The sequence below is a fragment of the Macrobrachium nipponense genome, chromosome 32, assembly GCF_015104395.2.
Source record: "Macrobrachium nipponense isolate FS-2020 chromosome 32, ASM1510439v2, whole genome shotgun sequence".
NCBI classification, from domain to species: domain Eukaryota; kingdom Metazoa; phylum Arthropoda; class Malacostraca; order Decapoda; family Palaemonidae; genus Macrobrachium; species Macrobrachium nipponense.
The window spans coordinates 70,598,611-70,618,019 of record NC_061094.1 but is presented as its reverse complement, the minus strand read 5'-3'; the positions used below and the strand labels follow the sequence as shown (position 1 = coordinate 70,618,019).

Genomic DNA, 19,409 nt, shown 5'->3' with positions numbered 1-19,409 from the left:
GCTTAGAAAACGGGAATAGTTCCAGACCCCGCCACCCAGCGGCGGGAATGGTGGATCACCTGACCTACCTGTCGCGTGTGCCGCGAGTTTTGAAATTCTGTCGGGACGACCGAGTCTATAGCTAAGTATATATCTGCCAGGTAAGTATGTACAAAACTTTATTGTATCTTAACAATATCATTTTTTTCAGTGATTAAGAATTAGGTCTTGTTTCAGGTTGATACTTGTCACAGCAGAAGCTTCCTAGTAAAATATTAATTTTGATGTCTATAAGAAGTAATTGGGATGTCTTATTAAATTAGGCCTTGCCTCTTTAAGGAAGTTTATATTTCTGGCACATTAAGTTGCAATTTTAAAATAAGTTTATTAATGCATGCTAATGTTTAAGTTCAAGTGAAGTCAACATATAACCATAAAATAAATACACTAATTGTCAACTATAAACATTTGGCAGGAGCACTGAAACCAGTTCATCAAACCTATATGATGGTAATCACTATTGGTCCAACAAGACGGCATAATTAAATATACAGTACTCACATTAAAAGCTTCAGCAAGAAATATGGTGGTTTATGGCTGCAGTTTTCATTTTGAGAAAAGGTAAGTAAATTTGCATTATACTTGTACCCAATTTATTTACAATTTATATGAAATCTTACAAAATGCTGTTATAGGAATTACAGTTTATTAAATGCATCAACAGGAATGATTGCAAACAGTATGCAGCTTGCATTTTGATTGTGACATTGCAGTTTTAAGTGAAATTTTTTATTACTAGCATTCAGCAATTTACATTGCAACAAAATCTTAAAACTCATCACTGAAACACTTGGCAATGCCCATTACAAGCTTGTTTATCATGAAATTGTTTAGTTTATTTGCATTTAAAAGAATCTTGTGTTAAAGAAATATGAAACTGATACTATTAGTCTTGTGTAAAAAAAAAGCAGGAAAAAAAACTAGGAATGAAAATGTTGTTTTCTAAAGAAAATGTTAACAGAGCAAATATTGTAACTAATATTTTGAACAGTGATAATGTCCTTCAACCTCCTTCCCCTTTACCTTAGCAAGCTACAGGCACATAACTATGTAGGACAAAGTTGGAGGGATAGTTCTGTATTATGTGTTGGGTTCCACTTTAAGGCTTCTGGCATTCTTAAACACTACGCTAATAAAATGCAAATGGTTAAAAGAATATCTTGACATAATGTTAGCATCCCAATACAAATGACTGAAATTCACTGTTTGACTAAATGTAACCCTAACAAAATATTTTAGGACTAGAAAATGTAATGTAACATTATCTATTATAATATAAAAGCCCAATATTTTATATACAACATATACAGTGATATGTCATTCACATACCTGGCAGTGAATATATAGTTTAGGATACCGTCTCAAGGTATTTATTATAGTTATATAATATATGAGATCCAATTGTCTTCTTTTCCATATATCACAAACAAGCTATATAGTATTTTCATAGAATAACTCTTCATACCAAAAATATCTGATGTGCAACATGGAGGCACACAATTCCTGACAGTTTGTAGAATTCAAAATAATAGTACCGGATATACAGAAAACTAAGATTATTCGGCAAATGTTAGGCAGAAATCAATATTCATGTACAGTGTAGAAAAGCATTATATGAAGGGAAAGCAAAGTACATAACTGAAATATATAAAAAAAGATCTTTAATTCTACATATTTGCTTCAGATGATGGATTCAAATATTTTTTGGGAGGATGGAGGCCAGTCTGAACTGTTAGAACTACGCTGCGGTTTAAACTTACAGCCGGATATAAAACACCACCAATGCCAGCCAGAGATACACGACCCTGAAAAGATAAAAAATATTATTAGGGGTTTCAGAGAGTTTCTGTTGAGAGATGGTATTAATGAAAAAATTATGGTACAGAATTTGATGTTAGTGTGTCAATCTTACAAGGCAAGAATTTGGATTATAATGGCCCAAGCTACTACAAGGTAAAAAGAAATAGTATATTGTTCATACACGAAACAAACCTTCGGTCTTAACATTAGGATTTACTAGTGCCAAGCTGGAAACCGGTAGAATTAAAATTACACTTGTGAGATCCAGGGACTAATGGCATCTATACCAGGTCACGGGGCATGTATACCCAGAATGCCCACGGCTACCTGTGACCCATCAGTTATTTTCCTACCGCCTTTAAGATAAGACGTGTTACTGTCTATCTCATTTAAAGCCGGTTTTTCAGTTTGCCCGTTCTTTATCCATTTCATTTTTTATTTTTCATTCCTTTTCTTTCTCCAAGTATGATCAGTGTGTGGTAAGAGTGTATACGTGGTATGATGGAGAATTTTGCCTCAACATCGGGATCGTCTACCGCTTCGAAGAGGAGACAAAGGAAATGCCCAGGAGTCAGTGGCTTCCCTTGTTCTAGGTTCCTAACCTCGGTGTCGACGGATCCTCATCCAACGTGTAGTAGGTGCAGGGAAAACGTATGTACGGTTACTAATCCGTGTTCTGTTTGTCGCGGTTGGTCGTGGAACAGTGGAAGAAGTTATATGGGAAAAGCCAATACAAAAGAAAGGGGGTGACGCCATCTTTGGATGACCAAACCTTACCGGCTTCTTTTGTATCGGTAATAAACCAGGCTGCTCCATATGTTTCTCCACCTGCTTTTGAATTGTCTCATACCCCTTCGGTTTCTCCTAGCGGTTCTGTATCGGAAACGTCGGGGGGCCTTGGGTAATTTTATGAATAATTTGCTCTCTCCTTTGTTCCCAGCAAGTAGTGGGGGAGATCCGCCATCTTTGTTCCAGGCTCCTGCTACTCAAGCGCATAGGTTTGGATGGTACGTGGTCAGCGCTAGGCCTACCAGGCGTACAACCTTGGATGGTCTGCTTGCGCATTATATGACGTCACGGTTCCAGCAGGGTCCGGCAGCGCTGAATGTTCCTCATCCCCGGGCTTGCAATTTATGGGAATTAATGCCGCGGCTTCACCATCCCACTCAGTATTTACAGCGATGCAGAACGTGGGAGGTAGTTTGGCAGCAAACGTGCGGTTGCCAGCAGAAACCTCTCAGTCTCTCCCTACGAGAGGGATGACGTCACAACATACGTCACACTCTGATATGGCAGGCGTGATGACGTCACAGACCGATTCTCGCTTTTTCGCTGCACCCAGACGCTAATACGCCTTCTGACCCGTCAATGCAAACTGTAATGCAGAAATTACAGGATATAGAGGAGAGAATGAATAAGAGAGACAAAAAGAAAAAGTGTGATTCGCCTTCTTCGTCTTCTCTCTCTAGTTCGGCGTCATCGCTAAGTCCGATAACGTCACGGCGAGCGCCAGTCAAGCGTTGGAGGAGGATTCGGGAGTTCCTGGCGGATCCTCGGGCTAAGAGGAGAAGAATCAATTCTTCCTCTTCTTCGGACCAAGACTGTCATTTCCAAGTCAGCAAGAAGGTCGGAAAATCAGTGGCTATTAAGCACAAGGTTGGCAGACGAAGCCGTTCGCAAGAATCTGAACAAGCGAGAGAGGTGACGGCCGGCGAGCTAGCGGCGAGGCGGAGGCGGAGTTGGCCAGTCGGATCGCAAAAACTGCGATACCCTCTGGTAAAATCGACGTTGGCGGCGAAAGGTGCAGCAGAGGGATGGAATGCAGGTCCCAGTTTCGCCCGTAAGGCCGTTCAAAATATGTACGAAGGACGATAAGGCTCCTATTTAAAATTACGAAAAATAGAGAGTTGGCAACCTCGGCGGATACGTTCGTGGAAGGCAGTGTCGTCTGGATAGAAGGTCGAGGCCGGGCTCGCCGACGCTCGAAAACGATGCCAATGCTAATAGAGACGAACTTATCTCTGTCTTAAGGGAGCCTTCATCTTGGAGATCTAGACGAGATTTCTCGCTCTAGATCCGTGAGCAGAGAAAGAGTGAGACGCTCTCGTTCCCCTGCTGACTATCCGGGATCGAGCCAACAGCGGCCAACAAAGATCAAAGAGACCGCGGCAGTGGAATTCCGGGCCGTCTGTCAGAAGATAGAGGCGAGACAACATCTCTCGTGACGGAGAGTGGTACACTAGAGCCGGAGGAAGGAAAAAACCAAGAGTTTCTGGCCTCGTATGCAGAGGCTATTGATTTGATTCGTCAATTCAATAGCCTTTCGGAGAAGACAGAAAACACCGGCAGTATGCTTCCTCCTGGCAATTGACATGGCTTTTGGACTTGGACTAAAGAGGGATACCAAGGGGTCGTATGAATTGCCTTGTTCGAGTCATGCGGAATCGGTCTTGCAACACGTAAACGCAAAGTTGTTCCGATACGTAATACAAACCCTCGGTCCTTTAACAATAGGAAGGTAACTAGCGGCAGCTGGGACGGTCGTAAGCTTCGAACAAGGGGAGAACGGTAGTTAACTGCTTGTCCGATCGTGCGCGCGCCCGCGCGCCCGAGAGGTGAAGAATCACTTTTGCTTTCGGCCGCGGGTGTGAAGGACGTGTTCGTCATCGCTCTCTGCCCGCTTCATCGTCGTATGCTTTGTTTATATTGTGTTTTCTACTAATGGTTTGGTTTGACTTGAAAATGAAACTGTAAGTACACTGTTTTCATTTTCATTACTTAATTATGAATCAACATGGAGCTATCGCCGTAGAGACGGCGATTTCCGCTCTTTTCATGAATTGAACCCTTGAATTATGTCTCGGTGCCGAGGGCGGGCGCACTCGCGCCGAGTCATGTATTTTGGGCGAAAGTGTGTAATTGAAAGATGTAAGTACTCTTTTTCATTATATTTTTGCCCTGTGCGTTCGTTGCCGAGAGCTTGATTGCGCTCGGCAAGAGCCTCTTATTTTGTATGAATAGAATGCAATGAAAGTGGATTCGCAATGCAGTTTTCTTTCATTTTCATTTATTAATTGCATCAAATTTAATTTTGGATCAATTTCCGCTCTTACCCGGGAATTAATCCTTACGATTTATTGCTGTGAAAGTGAAAATAGCAGTATTGTTCATTTTCATATATATTTATGATAGCATCATATTATTATGGATCAGTTTCCGCTCTTACCGGGAATGATTTTTCCCTCTTTAAGTTCTATGAAGTGAATCGCAAGTGCAGTATTCTGTTTCATTTTCATATTACTTTTCACTGCTGTGCGGGGGTAGGGGAAGCGAAGGTCTGCCAGGAAGTCGTCGGAAAGCTCTCCCGCGACTCCCTTGGTATCCGATTCTTCGTCTTCTTTCCTGCCCCCCCGCTCAGCTTCCTCGTATTTTGTTTTTGGGGTCTTCCTTCCGTTCGGGGGGGGGCATGTCTCCCCCCCCCCGTGCGTGAGGGAACCCCTCTTACTAATCTGTCTGTGCTACCGCAGGTGCTACAGCCGTGGGAGACGACCTTGGACAGGTATGGACCGGACACTGCGGCTGCAGGGCGTGCCTAGCATCCACGATCTGCTGCAGAGTCTAGCGAGGTCTGGGGCGGTGACCTTGGAGTGGTCTCCACTACAACCTTCACGACCGCTTATGCTGCTTCCCCCGCTGGTCTACACTCCCCATGCTGTGTCGGTGACGCCGTCTGCCGCTTCTAGGGCCGGTCGCCGCCATACCGAGGAGGGCTATGCCGCCGCCGCCTGTGTTTTCTTCGTGTTGCCTGCCCCAGACTTCCGCTGTTCAGCAGCTCGCCCCTGGACCGGCCGCCAGTACCACGCTGGCTGCCGATGATTATACGAGGCGATGGCTTGGGGCCTGCCGTACCTGTCGCTGATGTGGTTCCCGCTACTGGCTTGGCTGTCCCTTCTGTGTTTACCGCTGCCGCTGTTCCTGCCGCTCTGAGCTGGTTGCTGTTCCTGTCGCTCCTGTTCCTGCGCCTGTCCATGCTGGTCCTGACCAGGTGGTGTCTTCCCCAGTCCCAGGTCCTTCCGGACAGGTGCAGTCGGGCCGTGTTGCTTCGGCAATAGGCCCGACTCCGGCCTGGATGGAGGACCTGACGACTGTCCTGCGTGAGCTGACGAAGAAGAGAAGGTGTCCATCTTCGTCTGTTGCTGCCTCTTCCCCTTCGACTTCTAAGGCCCATAAGCCGAAGAAGAAGAAGGCTGCCTCCCCCCCTAAGAAGTCTCCTTCGGGAAACTTCTAAGGGCCCGTCCCACCTCGGTGGGACGGGGGGGTCCTTCTGCTGGTTCCTCCTGCTCCTTCGGGAGAGGGGGCCCGTCTCCCCTTCGTAAGGAAGAGATAGACGGGGACCAGAGGAGTATCGGTTAGCTCTTGGTACTTCCTCGCCTGGTGCTAGCGGCGATGCCGCTACGCCAGGTTCCGGCTCGGTCTCTCGTTCGCGGGAGATCCCGAGTGTACGCTCTCCCTCGGGAGACCGTGCAGCCAAAGTTTCAGCGCCAGAGTTCGCTCGGCGCCAAGACCACGGCACGGAGCAGAAGGCTGGCGAGAACCGACGCTCAGGTGACTCTCGCCAGGCCAGCGGCCGCTCTCGCAGCGACCAGCTGGTAACCGGGTTTTTGTTTATTCCCCCTAAGAAGACTCCTTCGGGAACTTCGAAGGGCTCGTCACATTCCGGTGTGACGGGGGCGGGGGGGTCTTCTGCTGGTCCTCCTGTTCCTTCGCAACGGGGCCCGTCTCCCCTTCGAGAAGAAGAAGAAGACGGGGACCAAGGTGTGTGGCTGGCTACCGCTGGTACACCCTCGCCTGGTCTTGGCAGCTCTGCTGCTAAGCCAGGTACCGGCTCGGTTTCTCGTCCCGCGAGAAGTTCGAGTGTACGATCTCCTTCGGGTGACCGTGCAGCCAAAGTTAAGACGCCTGAGTTTCGCTCAGCGTCATGACCGAGGCACGGAGCAGAAGACGTCGAGAGCCGCTCAGGTGACTCTCGCCAGGCCAGCGGCCGCTCGCAGCGACCAGCCGGTACCTCGGGTGGACGTGACGGTCTCTGACCGGCCACGGGGGGTTGAGGCTGGGAAGAGGTCCCCCAGGTCCCCTCGACCGACGGTTACCAGCCTCGGCTGGTACCAGCGGTTGACGTGCCGCGAGGACACTCACCGGTCTCACGGCGAAAGCGAGCTCTGCAGGTCACTGACCTGACCGCCGCTCCCACAGGGGGACCGGGCGGATACGGTGACCAGCAGCAGCTCGTCTGACACACGGGACCGGGGTCGACGTGCTCAGTCGAGCCGCTCGCCACAGGTGAGCGGCACGGCCAGGCCTGCAGATCGATCCCCACCGCGGGTTGGTGATCGGCTGCAGCCCCCACGTACGCTGGTCCTGCCAGCGAGGGGGGGGGGAGCGTCAGGTCTGTCTCTCCACTACCTTCAACTTCCTCGGGCTACACCGGGAAGAGCGAGGTAGCTAGGAGTGATCGTGAGAGGTGCGCCGCTCACGATCCCGTCACGACGCCGCACGTGCCACGTATGGTCTCTTAGGACCAACCAGGACGTACGCGCAAGTGATTGGAGGCGACCGTCAGGGGGAGAGGGGGTAGCGTCAGTCTGTCTCTCCGATACCTTCAACTTCCTCGGCATACGCCAGGAAGAGCGAGGTATATAGGAGTGATCGTGAGAGATGCGCCGCTCACGATCCCGTCACGACGCCGCACGTGCCAGGTTGGTCTTAGGACCAACCAGGACGTACGCGCAAGTGATTGGAGGCAACCGTCAGGGATCTGTTGCTGGTCCTTCTTCTGAAGGAGGGGGGTACTGGGAGCTGCTCTTGTTGGAGGGACTGGACGGTCCTACTCCTCAAGACGCTGTAACTTCCGAGATTCAGAGTAACTTTACCCAGGTTATTGCACTGATTCGTCAGCACGACCGGGGGGAAGGATCGCCGCTCCCACCAGCAGAGCCCATGTCTCTGCTCGAGTCGTTTTGGGGCCCGAGAGGGAACCCAAAACCGACGGTGGGTATGCCGCGATCGGAGCTTACCAATTCTGTCTTGAACCAGAGTCTCTCGTCTCCGGACAAGAAGGCTCTCTCAGTTCTGGCGGTCGATCAAGCTACTTCCACCTCCTCTACTGCGACAGCGGCGTTTCTACGTGGTCTTCGGACACCGTATTTAAATACTCCTTCGGGTCCTCCTGAGAGGTTCGACCTCGACGAGGACTGGAATGAGTCGGGGAGGACGGTATCGGCTCTCTCTGTCAGGTGTCGATCAGCCCCACCCAGACGACGTTCACAGTGGCGGCAGACCCTTACCTACATTGAGAGTTCGTAACCCTTCCTCCCGGGGGAAAAACGTTTTTCTCCTGACGATACGTTTTCCCAGACTCGAGAGGCGCCGCAAGGCGATGGCTGCTCCTACTCTTCTCCAAACTGCTAGTTCCACTGGGAAGGCGAGCGAGTAATCCAATTCTCCTCCCCCATTCCCTTCTCTCCTTACGGCTACGAGGGAAAGGGGAAGGATCCTACAGAGATTTCTCTGTAGGATCCCAACGTTGGGGACTGCGCTACCAGGGGGGACCTTCGGGTCCTACCTGACGTAAGCCCCGGTCGTTGAGGAGGGATCCTGCCCCATTCTCGATTTCTACGGGGATCGATGCAGAGGACCACCAGCCGATATCGTTTGACGAATTCGGTCGGGGGGTTTCGCAGACTGCTTAGAATTCTACGGAATTTCTAGCGCATTCAGAGTGTTTAGAGTTTCTTACGATCTCCCAAAACACTTAGGCGGAGAACACGGTCCAAAGTGAGCGAGACGAGAATCCCCGATATGTTACACGATAATCGGGAACCTAGCCTCATGCTCCGAATTCCTGGAATTTTCGAGCATTAGGAAGAAGAAACTGCTGCTGAAAGAAAAGACTATCTCACAGTAGGCGACCAACCTGGAATAGAGAAGAACGGACGGGAATATCCAGTTTGGCTGGAACTATCGTCTTAGTATTCTGTTCACCATTGAAGCTTTCCTTCTTGAGGAAGACTTCTCCTTCACTCTCTTTAATAGAGAACGAAGGTGGTCGATCTCCAATCCTTATTTGTTTTCTTGAAGGAAAGAATTTAGGATGGAGATCGTTGTTCAGAATCCTACAAATATACTACGTATATTAACCTCGCGACATGATTCTGCTAAGCAGTTGAATGGTCCGAGGGGTAGGCGCATATCCTGGTTATTCTACGGATTGCGACTTAGACGAAAAGTATTCTAATTGAACTGCAACCCGGGTTGCCTGCAACCTCCCAGGAGTTTCCAGTTTCAATTTATATACTTATGGTGTTGTCACAACAACACCATTTTAGCTTTTATATTTACCGGAAATTCGTTTCGCTTAAATATAATGCTCGAGCATATCTTTTATGCTCGGTGGTTCTAGCCGAACGCATTCCTTCGTGGAAAGGATTACTTGGCAACTCAGGATGACGAGTCAGCGACAGCTACTGCGTATTTGAATTGCCCGAGGCATTTCAGTATCAGCTGCCGCTTGAGATAGACGGTTGTTTGTCTCTTTCTCACTGCTTTTGATTGAATAACAACCGTATCTCTGCCCAACAATCACGGACTTAAGTCTCTGATTAACGGGGATTCTCGCATACATGAATGACCATCTACTGCTGAGAAACGCTAGTATTCATCGTCTTCGGTATTGCGAGAATTTTAAACAGAGATATCTATTCGACTCTCATCTTTCTGTTTACCGCACGGTAACAGAATTCTGTAATAGTCTCTTGCTGCATCGTATCCCGATAATGCGAATGATTTTTGCGGAATCTGAGTTTGTCCTCAAAATATCTTTTATTCGGAGGTGTACAATTGTTCATTGTTCACCCCGGATTAGCAGATGTATTGAAAGACATCGCCTACTCCCACACCTGCCAGCTCTACTTCCAAACGTTCAGCCCATGAGAAGCAGTTCTTCAAGCGGCTCTCCCTGTGTTTCATTACTGAAGAACGCCCCGCTTTCATTGCACAACGGACAGCAATGAAATGGCGGTTAGCGTTTCAGTCATTTGTAAGCACAGGTTTAGAATCTTGAGATTCCTTCTCTCGATTCAGCTGGAAGACGTAGGTTGCATTCATTGCCTACCTTCGTCTTCAACGTCACATAGTGTTGTTTCTCCTTAAGCTGAGATTCAACGTCTATGAGATTTTCTTGCCATCAGGGACCTCGGTCTTTTGAAGGCAATTGACTTTCGCCTTTTGAGCTTATGCTTAAGAGAATCATCGCCGCGCCGTCCGGCACGGTGACTAACAAATATTTTATTTGTTTGGTCTCTCAGCATAACTCTTTAAAGGGCGAAGGTCACGTGACTTACCCGGATGCTTGGACAAACTTGCCTCTACTGATTCCGAACCAGTCAGTCGGCAGCTGTCAGAGCGTCCGAGTCAGTTACGAACTATGCGCGGACTTAGTTCGGTTGTTCCAGAGCAATCATTACTTCGTCTTAATAGCTTGTCAGTATGAGTACTGTACATAACCAAAGTCGAGAAGAGGGATAGGTCATACGACTATTCCCTTCTTTTTCATCTTAGGTAACTGCATGACTTCTCTTGAGAAGTCAAGCACAAAGGGATGGGGATTTGTGACGCTCGATTTCGTACCGATCTTCGTAGCGAAGACTCAGAACCCTTCGGTAACTGACGTATTGGTTCGAGAGTCCTTCACAATACCCTCCCTAATGGACGTCACGCCTCCGATACGAAGGCTATGCTGCTTTGTCCTGTGAAGGTGCGACGGAGCTGTCTGAAGAAACTCGACACCCAGGATGAGTGTGGACGCCTCTTCATCATTCTCTCGCGTTCCGCAAGAACTTCTCCGTGGCGCAGGTAATGAAGGCAGGCGCCTGGTCCAAACGGACCGCATGCACCTCCTTCTACCTTCAGGATATTGCCCACAGTTCCTTGGATCTTTTTCCTTGGGAACCGTGGTGGTTGCTCAACACGTTGTGTAGTTAACCCAGACCCTCGCAGGCTGAACAGCATCGAGTCCTGGTGTGACCGTAAGAATGGATGAGGAATGAGAGTGTGACTGGCTCCTCTTCCCATCTTTTCTTCCCTCTACCTTTGGGTAGAGGGGGCACGGTCGTCACCCTGCTGGGTAAGGACGAGATGCAGGTGAGCTACTCAATAGAGCACCATCCTATCCCTTTCAGTAGGGATAGGAGTAAATATCCACCACTTCCTCCAACAAGGGGGAGGAAGTGGATGCCAAATTGAGACAAACCCATCATTTATGATTGTCTCTTGCAAACAGGAACAAGTTCTTGCTTGCTGGTACGAAGAGATACGCTTGCCTCTCTCTTAGTACTTGGCCCAGAGGTCTGACCATTGATCCTGCGGTGCAACCACCCCGATCAATCGGACAGAGGTTTGGATCCCTCCCTTGCTCTTACGACCAGGGAGGCACTCCAGGGTTGGACGAACACCAGTCTGTTCACCAAAAAGACTCAGATTCCTCCCACCAAGAAGTGAGTCTTCCTATTGTTAAAGGACCGAGGGTTTGTATTACGTATCGGAACAAATGACAATTTGTCGAAAATTGCATTTTTCCTAACTATACAAACCTGACGGTCCTTTACATATAGTCCCAACTCATGCCACCCCTCACTCTGCAACTTTTGCATGGGCCTAAAGCAAAAGTGATTCTTCACCTCTGGGCGCGCGGTCGCGCGCGCACGATCGGACAAGCAGTTAACTACTGTTCTCCCCTTGTTCGAAGCTTACGACCGTCCCAGCTGCCGCTAGTTACCTTCCTATTGTTAAAGGACCTCAGGTTTGTATAGTTAGGAAAAATGCAATTTTCGACAAATTGTCATATTGCAGGGAGGGATAATTCCTTAAGATCTAATAGATCATTTAAATTTATTCCCCCTCCAATGATAAAGCAAAGGAAATATTATACGACACCGAAGGTCCCTTTGCTGTCTAGACAAATGAACCCTAATGTGTAAGGTTAAGGCCTGGATTAACCTTGGATCAGGTTAAAATGGAGTGCCCTTCGATGACGTACCAAGAGGCTGCTACGTTAGAAGCAACAGCTTCTTCTGTCTTTCAGGATGCTTTCTGGTTAGACCTTTGGTCAACAGCAGTGGCGAAAATTGCATCCTCGGAAGCAACAAGGAAAGTAGTGGATGAACCATTGTTCATTAGATTACTACAGTCAGGGTCCAAGGCGATTGCGTACCTGACAAACGTAAGTGCCAATGTTTGGGCAAATATCCTGCTAATGAGGAGAGATGCAGCATTGGCTAGACTAAGCTGCAATGTGGATTTGGATTCCCTGTTAGCAAGAGGGAAATGTGGATATCTTGGTAATCGCAACTGCTGTTGCCAGAGGTCATACTGGAAGAGGCGATAGATAGAAGAAGGATGGACACTAACGATAGGTTGGTGCAACAGGCAGTTATGGAAAACGTCTAACAGTCAAACTACTCCTTTGGAGGGAAGACAACAGCAGATGTCTCGGAAGAAGACAGTGAGACATAGCATCCCTAATAGTCACAAGACCCTCTTCCCCAAAGAGGATAACCTCATCAGCCCTTTCACAATAGAAACAACAGAGGAAGGGGCAATAGGGGAAGAGGGAGAGGCTCAAGAAAAGATAGGGATGAGGGCGCCTCCCATCACTCGGCCACACCAGTGGGGGGTTGCCTGGCAAATCACTGGAAGGTGTGGCAGGAACTAGGGGCAGAGCAGTGGGTGGTGGATGTTCTCAGGATCGGGTATTTGATTCCGTTCGAGGTAACCCCGCCCCTGACAGATCAACCATTACCCCACGTCACTTATGCCCACAAATCTCAGAAGGCCACTATTCTGCAGGACGAAGTGAAGAAGATGATGGAAAAAGGAGCTGTGCAACAAGTATGCAGTCCGACAAAGGCTTCTACAGCAGAATTTTCCTGGTACCCAAAGCCAACGGGAGTGGAGGACAGTAATAGACCTGTCAACGCTGAAATCTGTTTATAACGGGAAAAACCAGTTTCAAGATGGAAACTCCGAAAACGGTTCTACAAGCAGTCAGAATCGGAGACTTCATGCTGACAGTCGATCTAAAGGACGCATACATTTACTTTAGATACCAGTCCATCAGTCTTCAAGGAAATTTCTCCGCTTCAGTCTTGCGGGAAAGCTTTCGAATTCAAGGTCCTGTGCTTCGGATTGACAACGTCCTCAAGTTTTTACAAGAGTGTTCACCCTCGTGTCGGCAGTGGGCGCATGCTCAGGGGATCAGGCTAATAAGATATCTGGATGATTGGCTGGTGATAGCAAAGTCCAGGGAGAAATTACTCAGGGACAGGGCGGCCCTCCTGCAGCTTTGTCACAGCCTAGGTATTGTGGTGAATCAGCAGAAGTCGCAGTTGGATCCAAGTCAACGTTTAGAATATCTGGGAATGGTGATGACACAACACAAGCCAAAGTATTCCCGACAGACCAAAGAGTAGAGAAATGCAAACAAGTGGTGAATGCCTTTCTGGGAAAGCAGACACAGCCAGCAAGACAGTGGCAGGTGGTGCTGGGAATCCTAACCTCCCTGGAGAAGCTAGTACCACAAGAAAGGCTACACCTTCGGTCCCCTACAATGGAGGATGAAGGAGTTTGGTCACCAACAGTAGATCGCCCGTACGAGCAAATTCCCTTGTCAGCAGAAGTGAGGAAAGACTTGCTGTGGTGGGTGAACGACGACAATCTGACAGTGGGTGTCCCCCTTCAACAATCCTCCCAGACCTCTTGCTGTTCTCGGATGCGTCACTAGAAGGGCTGGGGAGCCCATATGGAGGAGTTGATGGTGTCAGCAAAATGGAGTTGCAAGGACAGAGAACTCTACAAGAATTCAGGGAGAGAGTAAAGGGACACTCAGTGGTATTGATGTCAGACAACACCACAGTAGTAGCTTATATAAACAAGCAAGGAGGCCTAGTTTCTCGGCAGTTACATGTGATGACAGTTCAACTTCACCAGTGGGCTATAGAGAACCTGGTAGACATCAAGGCCAGGTATATTCCGGGAAAAAGAAACATAGTGGCCGACAAGTTGAGCCGCAGGGATTAGATTCTGGGAACGGAGTGGTCCCTACACCAACAGGTAGTGGACAGGATGCTCATGTTGTGGGAAGGACCGATCATAGACCTATTCGCAACCAGGTACAACAAAAAAGTTGGAAGTGTATTGTTCAGTAGTCCCGGACGCAAAGGCAGTAGCAGAAGATGCGCTACAACACCTGGGACAATCTGGACGTATACGCATTTCCTCATTTTGTCTAATCCGTCAGGTTCTGAATAGGGTAATGCGGTCTCAGAACCTCAAGATGACCCTGGTAGCTCCGTTATGGCGAAAGCAGAGTGGTTTCCAGACCTACTGGAACTCCTAGTAGATGTGCCAAGAGAGTTACCTCCATGGAGCAAACCTTCTGTGTCAGGCCTCACGTGGAGAGGTACCACCAGTCGGTGGAAGTCCCTATCGCTTCACGGGTGGAGACTGTCAAGTATCTCCTCCGAGAGCGAGGGTTTTCGCAGAAAGCAGCAACTCAGATGGCAGGTAATATCAGAAAATCATCTGTGGACAGTATACCAAGGAAAGTGCGTCAGCATACTGTGATTGGTGTCGTAGAGGGAACGTGTCTCCACTCGGTACCACTATTCAGCAGTTAGCAGACTTTCTGATATATCTCAGAACAGAAAAAAACATATGTCTGTATCTGCAGTGAAGGGGTACAGGGCGGCTCTAGCCTCATTCTTACGAATGAAAGGAGTGGACATATCGTCTTCATGAGTTGGCCATGCTGATGAGGAGCTTTGAACAGTCATGCCCACCAAAGGAGCTAAAAGCCCCAGATTGGGATCTGACCAAGGTACTGAGTAGTCTGACAAAACCCCCCATACGAACCACTAAGGCAGTCCCACGGATAGGAGCCTGACCCTGAAGACAGTCTTCTTATTGGCCCTGGCTTCAACCAAAAAGGGTTGGGAGCTACATGGCCTCTCATATCTAAACTAAAAGCACTCGAGAGTTGGAGATCAATGGTATGTGAGTTTGTCCAGAATTCGTGGCCAAGACCCAAAATCCAACAATAGTAGACGGCAGATTCGACTCCTTTACCATACCTTCCTTGGCAGACTTTGTAGACAACGACAAAGCTGAGATGCTCCTGTGCCCCGTCAGGGCACTAAGGGAGTACTTAAAGAGAACAAGGCACCTCAGGCCGGGGTTGCCAGAGGTTGTTCGTAAGTACAGACGGAACAAGAAGGAAGTGTCCAAGAATACAATATCATTTTGGCTAAGGGAGACGATCAGAGATGCTTATACGGCAGAAGACAGGAGGGTCAGATAGCCAGGTGGGAGCTAGAGCTCATGACATCAGGGGTGTGAGTGCCTTCCCTGCATTAAGAAGAACATGTTCTGTGGATAAAAAATTCTGAAAGCTGGTGTGTGGAAGCGCCAAACAAACTTTTCACCCATTTTATTTGAAAGATGTTGCCCATATCCTTGGACACCTTTCCTTGGGTCCAGTGGTGGCGGCCCAACAAGTGATATAGTTCATCCAGTCCCCTGGCGGGTCAGTTTGCGTCTAGTCTAAGATGAAGTATGAAAGTAGAATGAATGGGATGACTGGTCCTTTTTTCTTTACTACTTTCTTCCTACGCCTTTACCCTTTAACTACGGGCCAACTATGAAGGAGAGTAACCGTGCATGGTGCTGGAACGGACTAGATGCAGGTGAGATGGTCAGCCATACTGTGAAGCTATCTTAGCTGATGATATACTTTTCAGTAGCAACACACCCCTCTGGATAATAGGGGAAAAGAGGGGTGAAGGTGGATCCAGTTGCAAGGGACAAGAGTAAACAGTAGAATGGTATCTACACCCAGTGGGAGAAAACCAATAGATCTGCTTATATCTTTGGTCCTAAGTTCATTGTCCATTCTCTTAGAATTTCCCTATATATTCGGAAATGGGTAAGGTGGCAAACTCCCAGTCAGTTGTAGAGACTTACCTCCCTTCAATAGTAAGTCTATCCTAATGTAAGACCGAAGGTTTGTTTCGTGTATGAACAAATACCAAATTTGTAACTAATTTGTATTTTTCATAACTAACAAACCTGAGGTCTTAAACAGTTAAAAGGCCCACCTCGAACCACCCCTCCCCCTAGCAGTCTAAACTGGGTTAGAAATATAACATGATGGGTCACAGGTAGCCGTGGGCATTTGGGGTATACATGGCCCCGTGACCTGGTATAGATTGCCATTGTCCCATGGATCTCACAAGTGTAATTTTATTATAACCGGTTTCCAGCTTGGCGCTAGTAAATCTAATGTTAAGACCTCAGGTTTGTTAGTTATGAAAAATACAAATTAGTTACAAATTTGGTTATATCCTGCCATGTCTTTTTTTTTTTTTGTGTGAAAATGTCAATTTAAAGATTATAAAAGAGCAAACTATTAAAATTACTTAAATGATAGATAACTAAAATGGTAGCCTAAATAACATTCAACCTTTTTTGCTGATATCTTTTTAGGGGGTTTTCTTTCTAAATAGTAAAATATTGGCAGTGGCATTGTAATTAGTCCAGTGTTTTCTTTAAAACTTTAAACATTCTTCAGCCCCTTGTATATAGCATCCGTGCAGCTCTCAAACATTTAGAAGCGTGTGTTCATCATTTGTGCTTGCACAAAACCCAACCATTAGCATTGATGAGCACAGTTTTTCTTTTTCATGTTCTATTCAGTATGAGTCAGCTCTTGGGTTGTGGGTCTGCTTAGTGTTCAGATGATTAACCAATCACCTGCTCTGCTGTATGAAATCAGTACTACTGAGAATTTGTGCTGCATGTTTTCTCGGTACAATGTTGCTATTTTTATCTGTATTAAGCACAAATGTTATATTACACTAGCTATCACCTGTCTAATATGTACAAGTGACAAGTTATTTATGTTTTTGGTTAATGAAATACTATGCTTCTTGAGAGAAGTTCTGTACTTCTCTTACTTGATGGTGCTGTACATCTTTCGTAATACTCCTTCCTTCTCTGCTTGTAGCCAGGGCCAGGAGGATGTAAGACTGGCTCCTTGTCTCCAAAACTCTGACATTCTTTGGTGTTATGAAAAATCTACCAGTTTCTTGTACATTGTACTCGTGTTGATCCCCATGGCCGGGATTTCTTTGTATCTTACTCTTCCTGCCACAATACCATATTCTACGTTAGGCCCTCTCATTACAGAGCTCACCCTTCCAACAAAAGCCACTACTACTTGGGTAGGTGCTCTTCCTTCCAGGCAGTCTTAGTGATATAAGCTCATCCTGCTTGAATTTCTTGCTGTCATTCTTAACTTGCCTGGCTCTCTTGCTGCACTGCTCATTCTGTCAGGATCTCTGGGTGTATTTTACCCTTCTTTCAACTATCATTATCTTTGGTGTTGTGTTTCTGTCAAGGTTCCTTGTTGCAGTGTAGAACCAGCAAGACCACCTTAGCACGAGTTCTCTTGATACAGAGCCTCTCTCCACCATCTGCCATTATTTTTGGTACAAAACTGCAGTGCTGGCTTAACAACCCATTACTTTGAGTCATATTTTTCCATAATGCTAGTTTTGTCAGGTTGTGTGTTATTACAGTGCTCATTACACCTGGCTCATTGGCTTCCCTACTGTACTGTACACTGCATGTTCTGCCAAGATCTCTCGCTACTAGTGTTGCCACGCTCATCCTAATAGAGCTTTCTTGATGTAGTCCTTCCTTCGGCCAACACTTAATAGTATTTCTTGGGTAGGTGCTCTTTCCTTCCAGGCCTATAATGATACTGCTTTTCCTGTTATGATCTCTTGGTGTAGTGCTTGTCCTCAGTGCAACTGCCACTGTCTTTGGTGCTATGCTGCTCCTGTAAGGGGGTTCTTGCTGTGATATTTATCCTGCTAGATCTCTGTTAGTACAGTACAAAGTCTTTAATCACCAACTGCAATTATTTTTGGTATGTTCCTCATGCCTTGGCATCTTGCTCCTGCCAGGCCATTTTAGTACAGAGAGCTCTTCCTTCCATCAATCATCATTTTCTTGAGCAATGTAATGTAGTGCCCATTCTACCAGGATCATCTTTTAGAGTAGTGGCATCCTCATAATGCTTTTAACTTTCTTGCTCTTGCCGATTCTTCTTGATGCTGTAATATTCATACCTCAAAGTTAAGGCTGTGTCAGTACTTTCAACCCACTACCATTAATTTTGGTGCCAAGCTGCCAAGCCGCCAAGCCCTCTTCGTGTATGTAGTTCAGCCTCCCTAGTGTTCTTCATGCAGTGCCCTTCCTTCCAACAATGGTATTTCTTGGTAAGGGGACCTTGTAGATAATCAACCTACCTAGGTTTCTTGCTGAATTTCTCTCCTTGCCAGTGATCTTCCTGCCTACCAGAACCTGTCGGTATTTGTTTTGAAGAGGTGCTCAGGTGCTCTACTTGCAGAGATATTACACAGTTCCCTTCCTTCCACCAACCATAATCTTTGGAAATTTGCTATTGCTGCAGTCTTCATCCTACCAGGCCTTAGCTGCACTTGGCATCCTGATAGGATCTCTTAGCACAGTGTGCGTCCAGTCTTGATGAGAGCTTATCCACCTCACCATCTTAATGTTTGTACTCCTTAGCAACAATAGTAGCACCTGAAATCTTTAATGCCTTGCTTTCCTTTGTACTACTATCTAGTATCAACTGCATTCTGCTATGGGCTTGTCAACTTGAAGGCTTTCAAACATCAGGCTCTAATGAAATAAGTGCTCCAGGATTATTTAAAGTTGCTAGCAATTCCAACCAGATGCCAACTTCCACTTGTAAGTCCTGTACCTTCGACAGTCTCCAGCTAAGACTGGTCATGTTCATTCACTCTAAAAAGAGTTAGAAGTATTTAACCAATATATTTCTTTTTCAGCTGGAGAAGGTCTCAGTTATAACTAATACTGCAACTGGAAGCTATACAGATTGGACTTCTCTCCTGTATTCCCTTTGCAGATGAAGTTTATATATGGGTTGGAAATACTTTTTTTTTTCCTTTAACAGTCCCAAGAGATTAGGATATTGTAAACAGAGAAAAAAAATACTTAATAATTAAGACTATCCAAAGCCTTCTTACTATAACCTCATGAAATTTTACATTACTGAATATAGGTTTCAATTAATTTCTAACCTAAAATTATCTGAAGTCTTACTGCACCTAAAAATTGTTGGCAAACCATTAAGCTATAAATTAAAACTGGCAATGAGGTAGGCACAGTGATCAAAGGTGTGCTAAGACATGGGACAAAAGTGAAATTGGGATGAATGAAGCTCAGTGATCCAAGGTGTGATAAAAGGTGGGACGAAAGTGAAATTGAGTTGAAAAACTTCATAATTTTTTGAGACTGAATTGGGAAAGAAAATCAAATTCAGTGTTCATCATAACAGCCACAATAGAGCCTTTGTAAGCAAGTGTTCAACATAAAACAGTCCTTGTATAAAATGCAAAGTGTGACAT

At 46.6% G+C, this 19,409-nt stretch overlaps 1 protein-coding gene across 1 annotated transcript in view; it reads right to left on the bottom strand.

Moving 5' to 3' along the window:
• Positions 1 to 1,678: 1,678 nt before the first annotated feature.
• The window catches only part of LOC135207584 (E3 ubiquitin-protein ligase TRIM9-like), a 326,773-nt gene continuing 309,042 nt past the window's right edge, over positions 1,679 to 19,409 (bottom strand). The window contains exon 11 of the mRNA XM_064239437.1: positions 1,679 to 1,844. Within this exon, the coding sequence (XP_064095507.1) occupies positions 1,707 to 1,844 (138 nt within the window). The 3' untranslated portion in view covers positions 1,679 to 1,706. The remainder of the gene's footprint in view (positions 1,845 to 19,409) is intronic.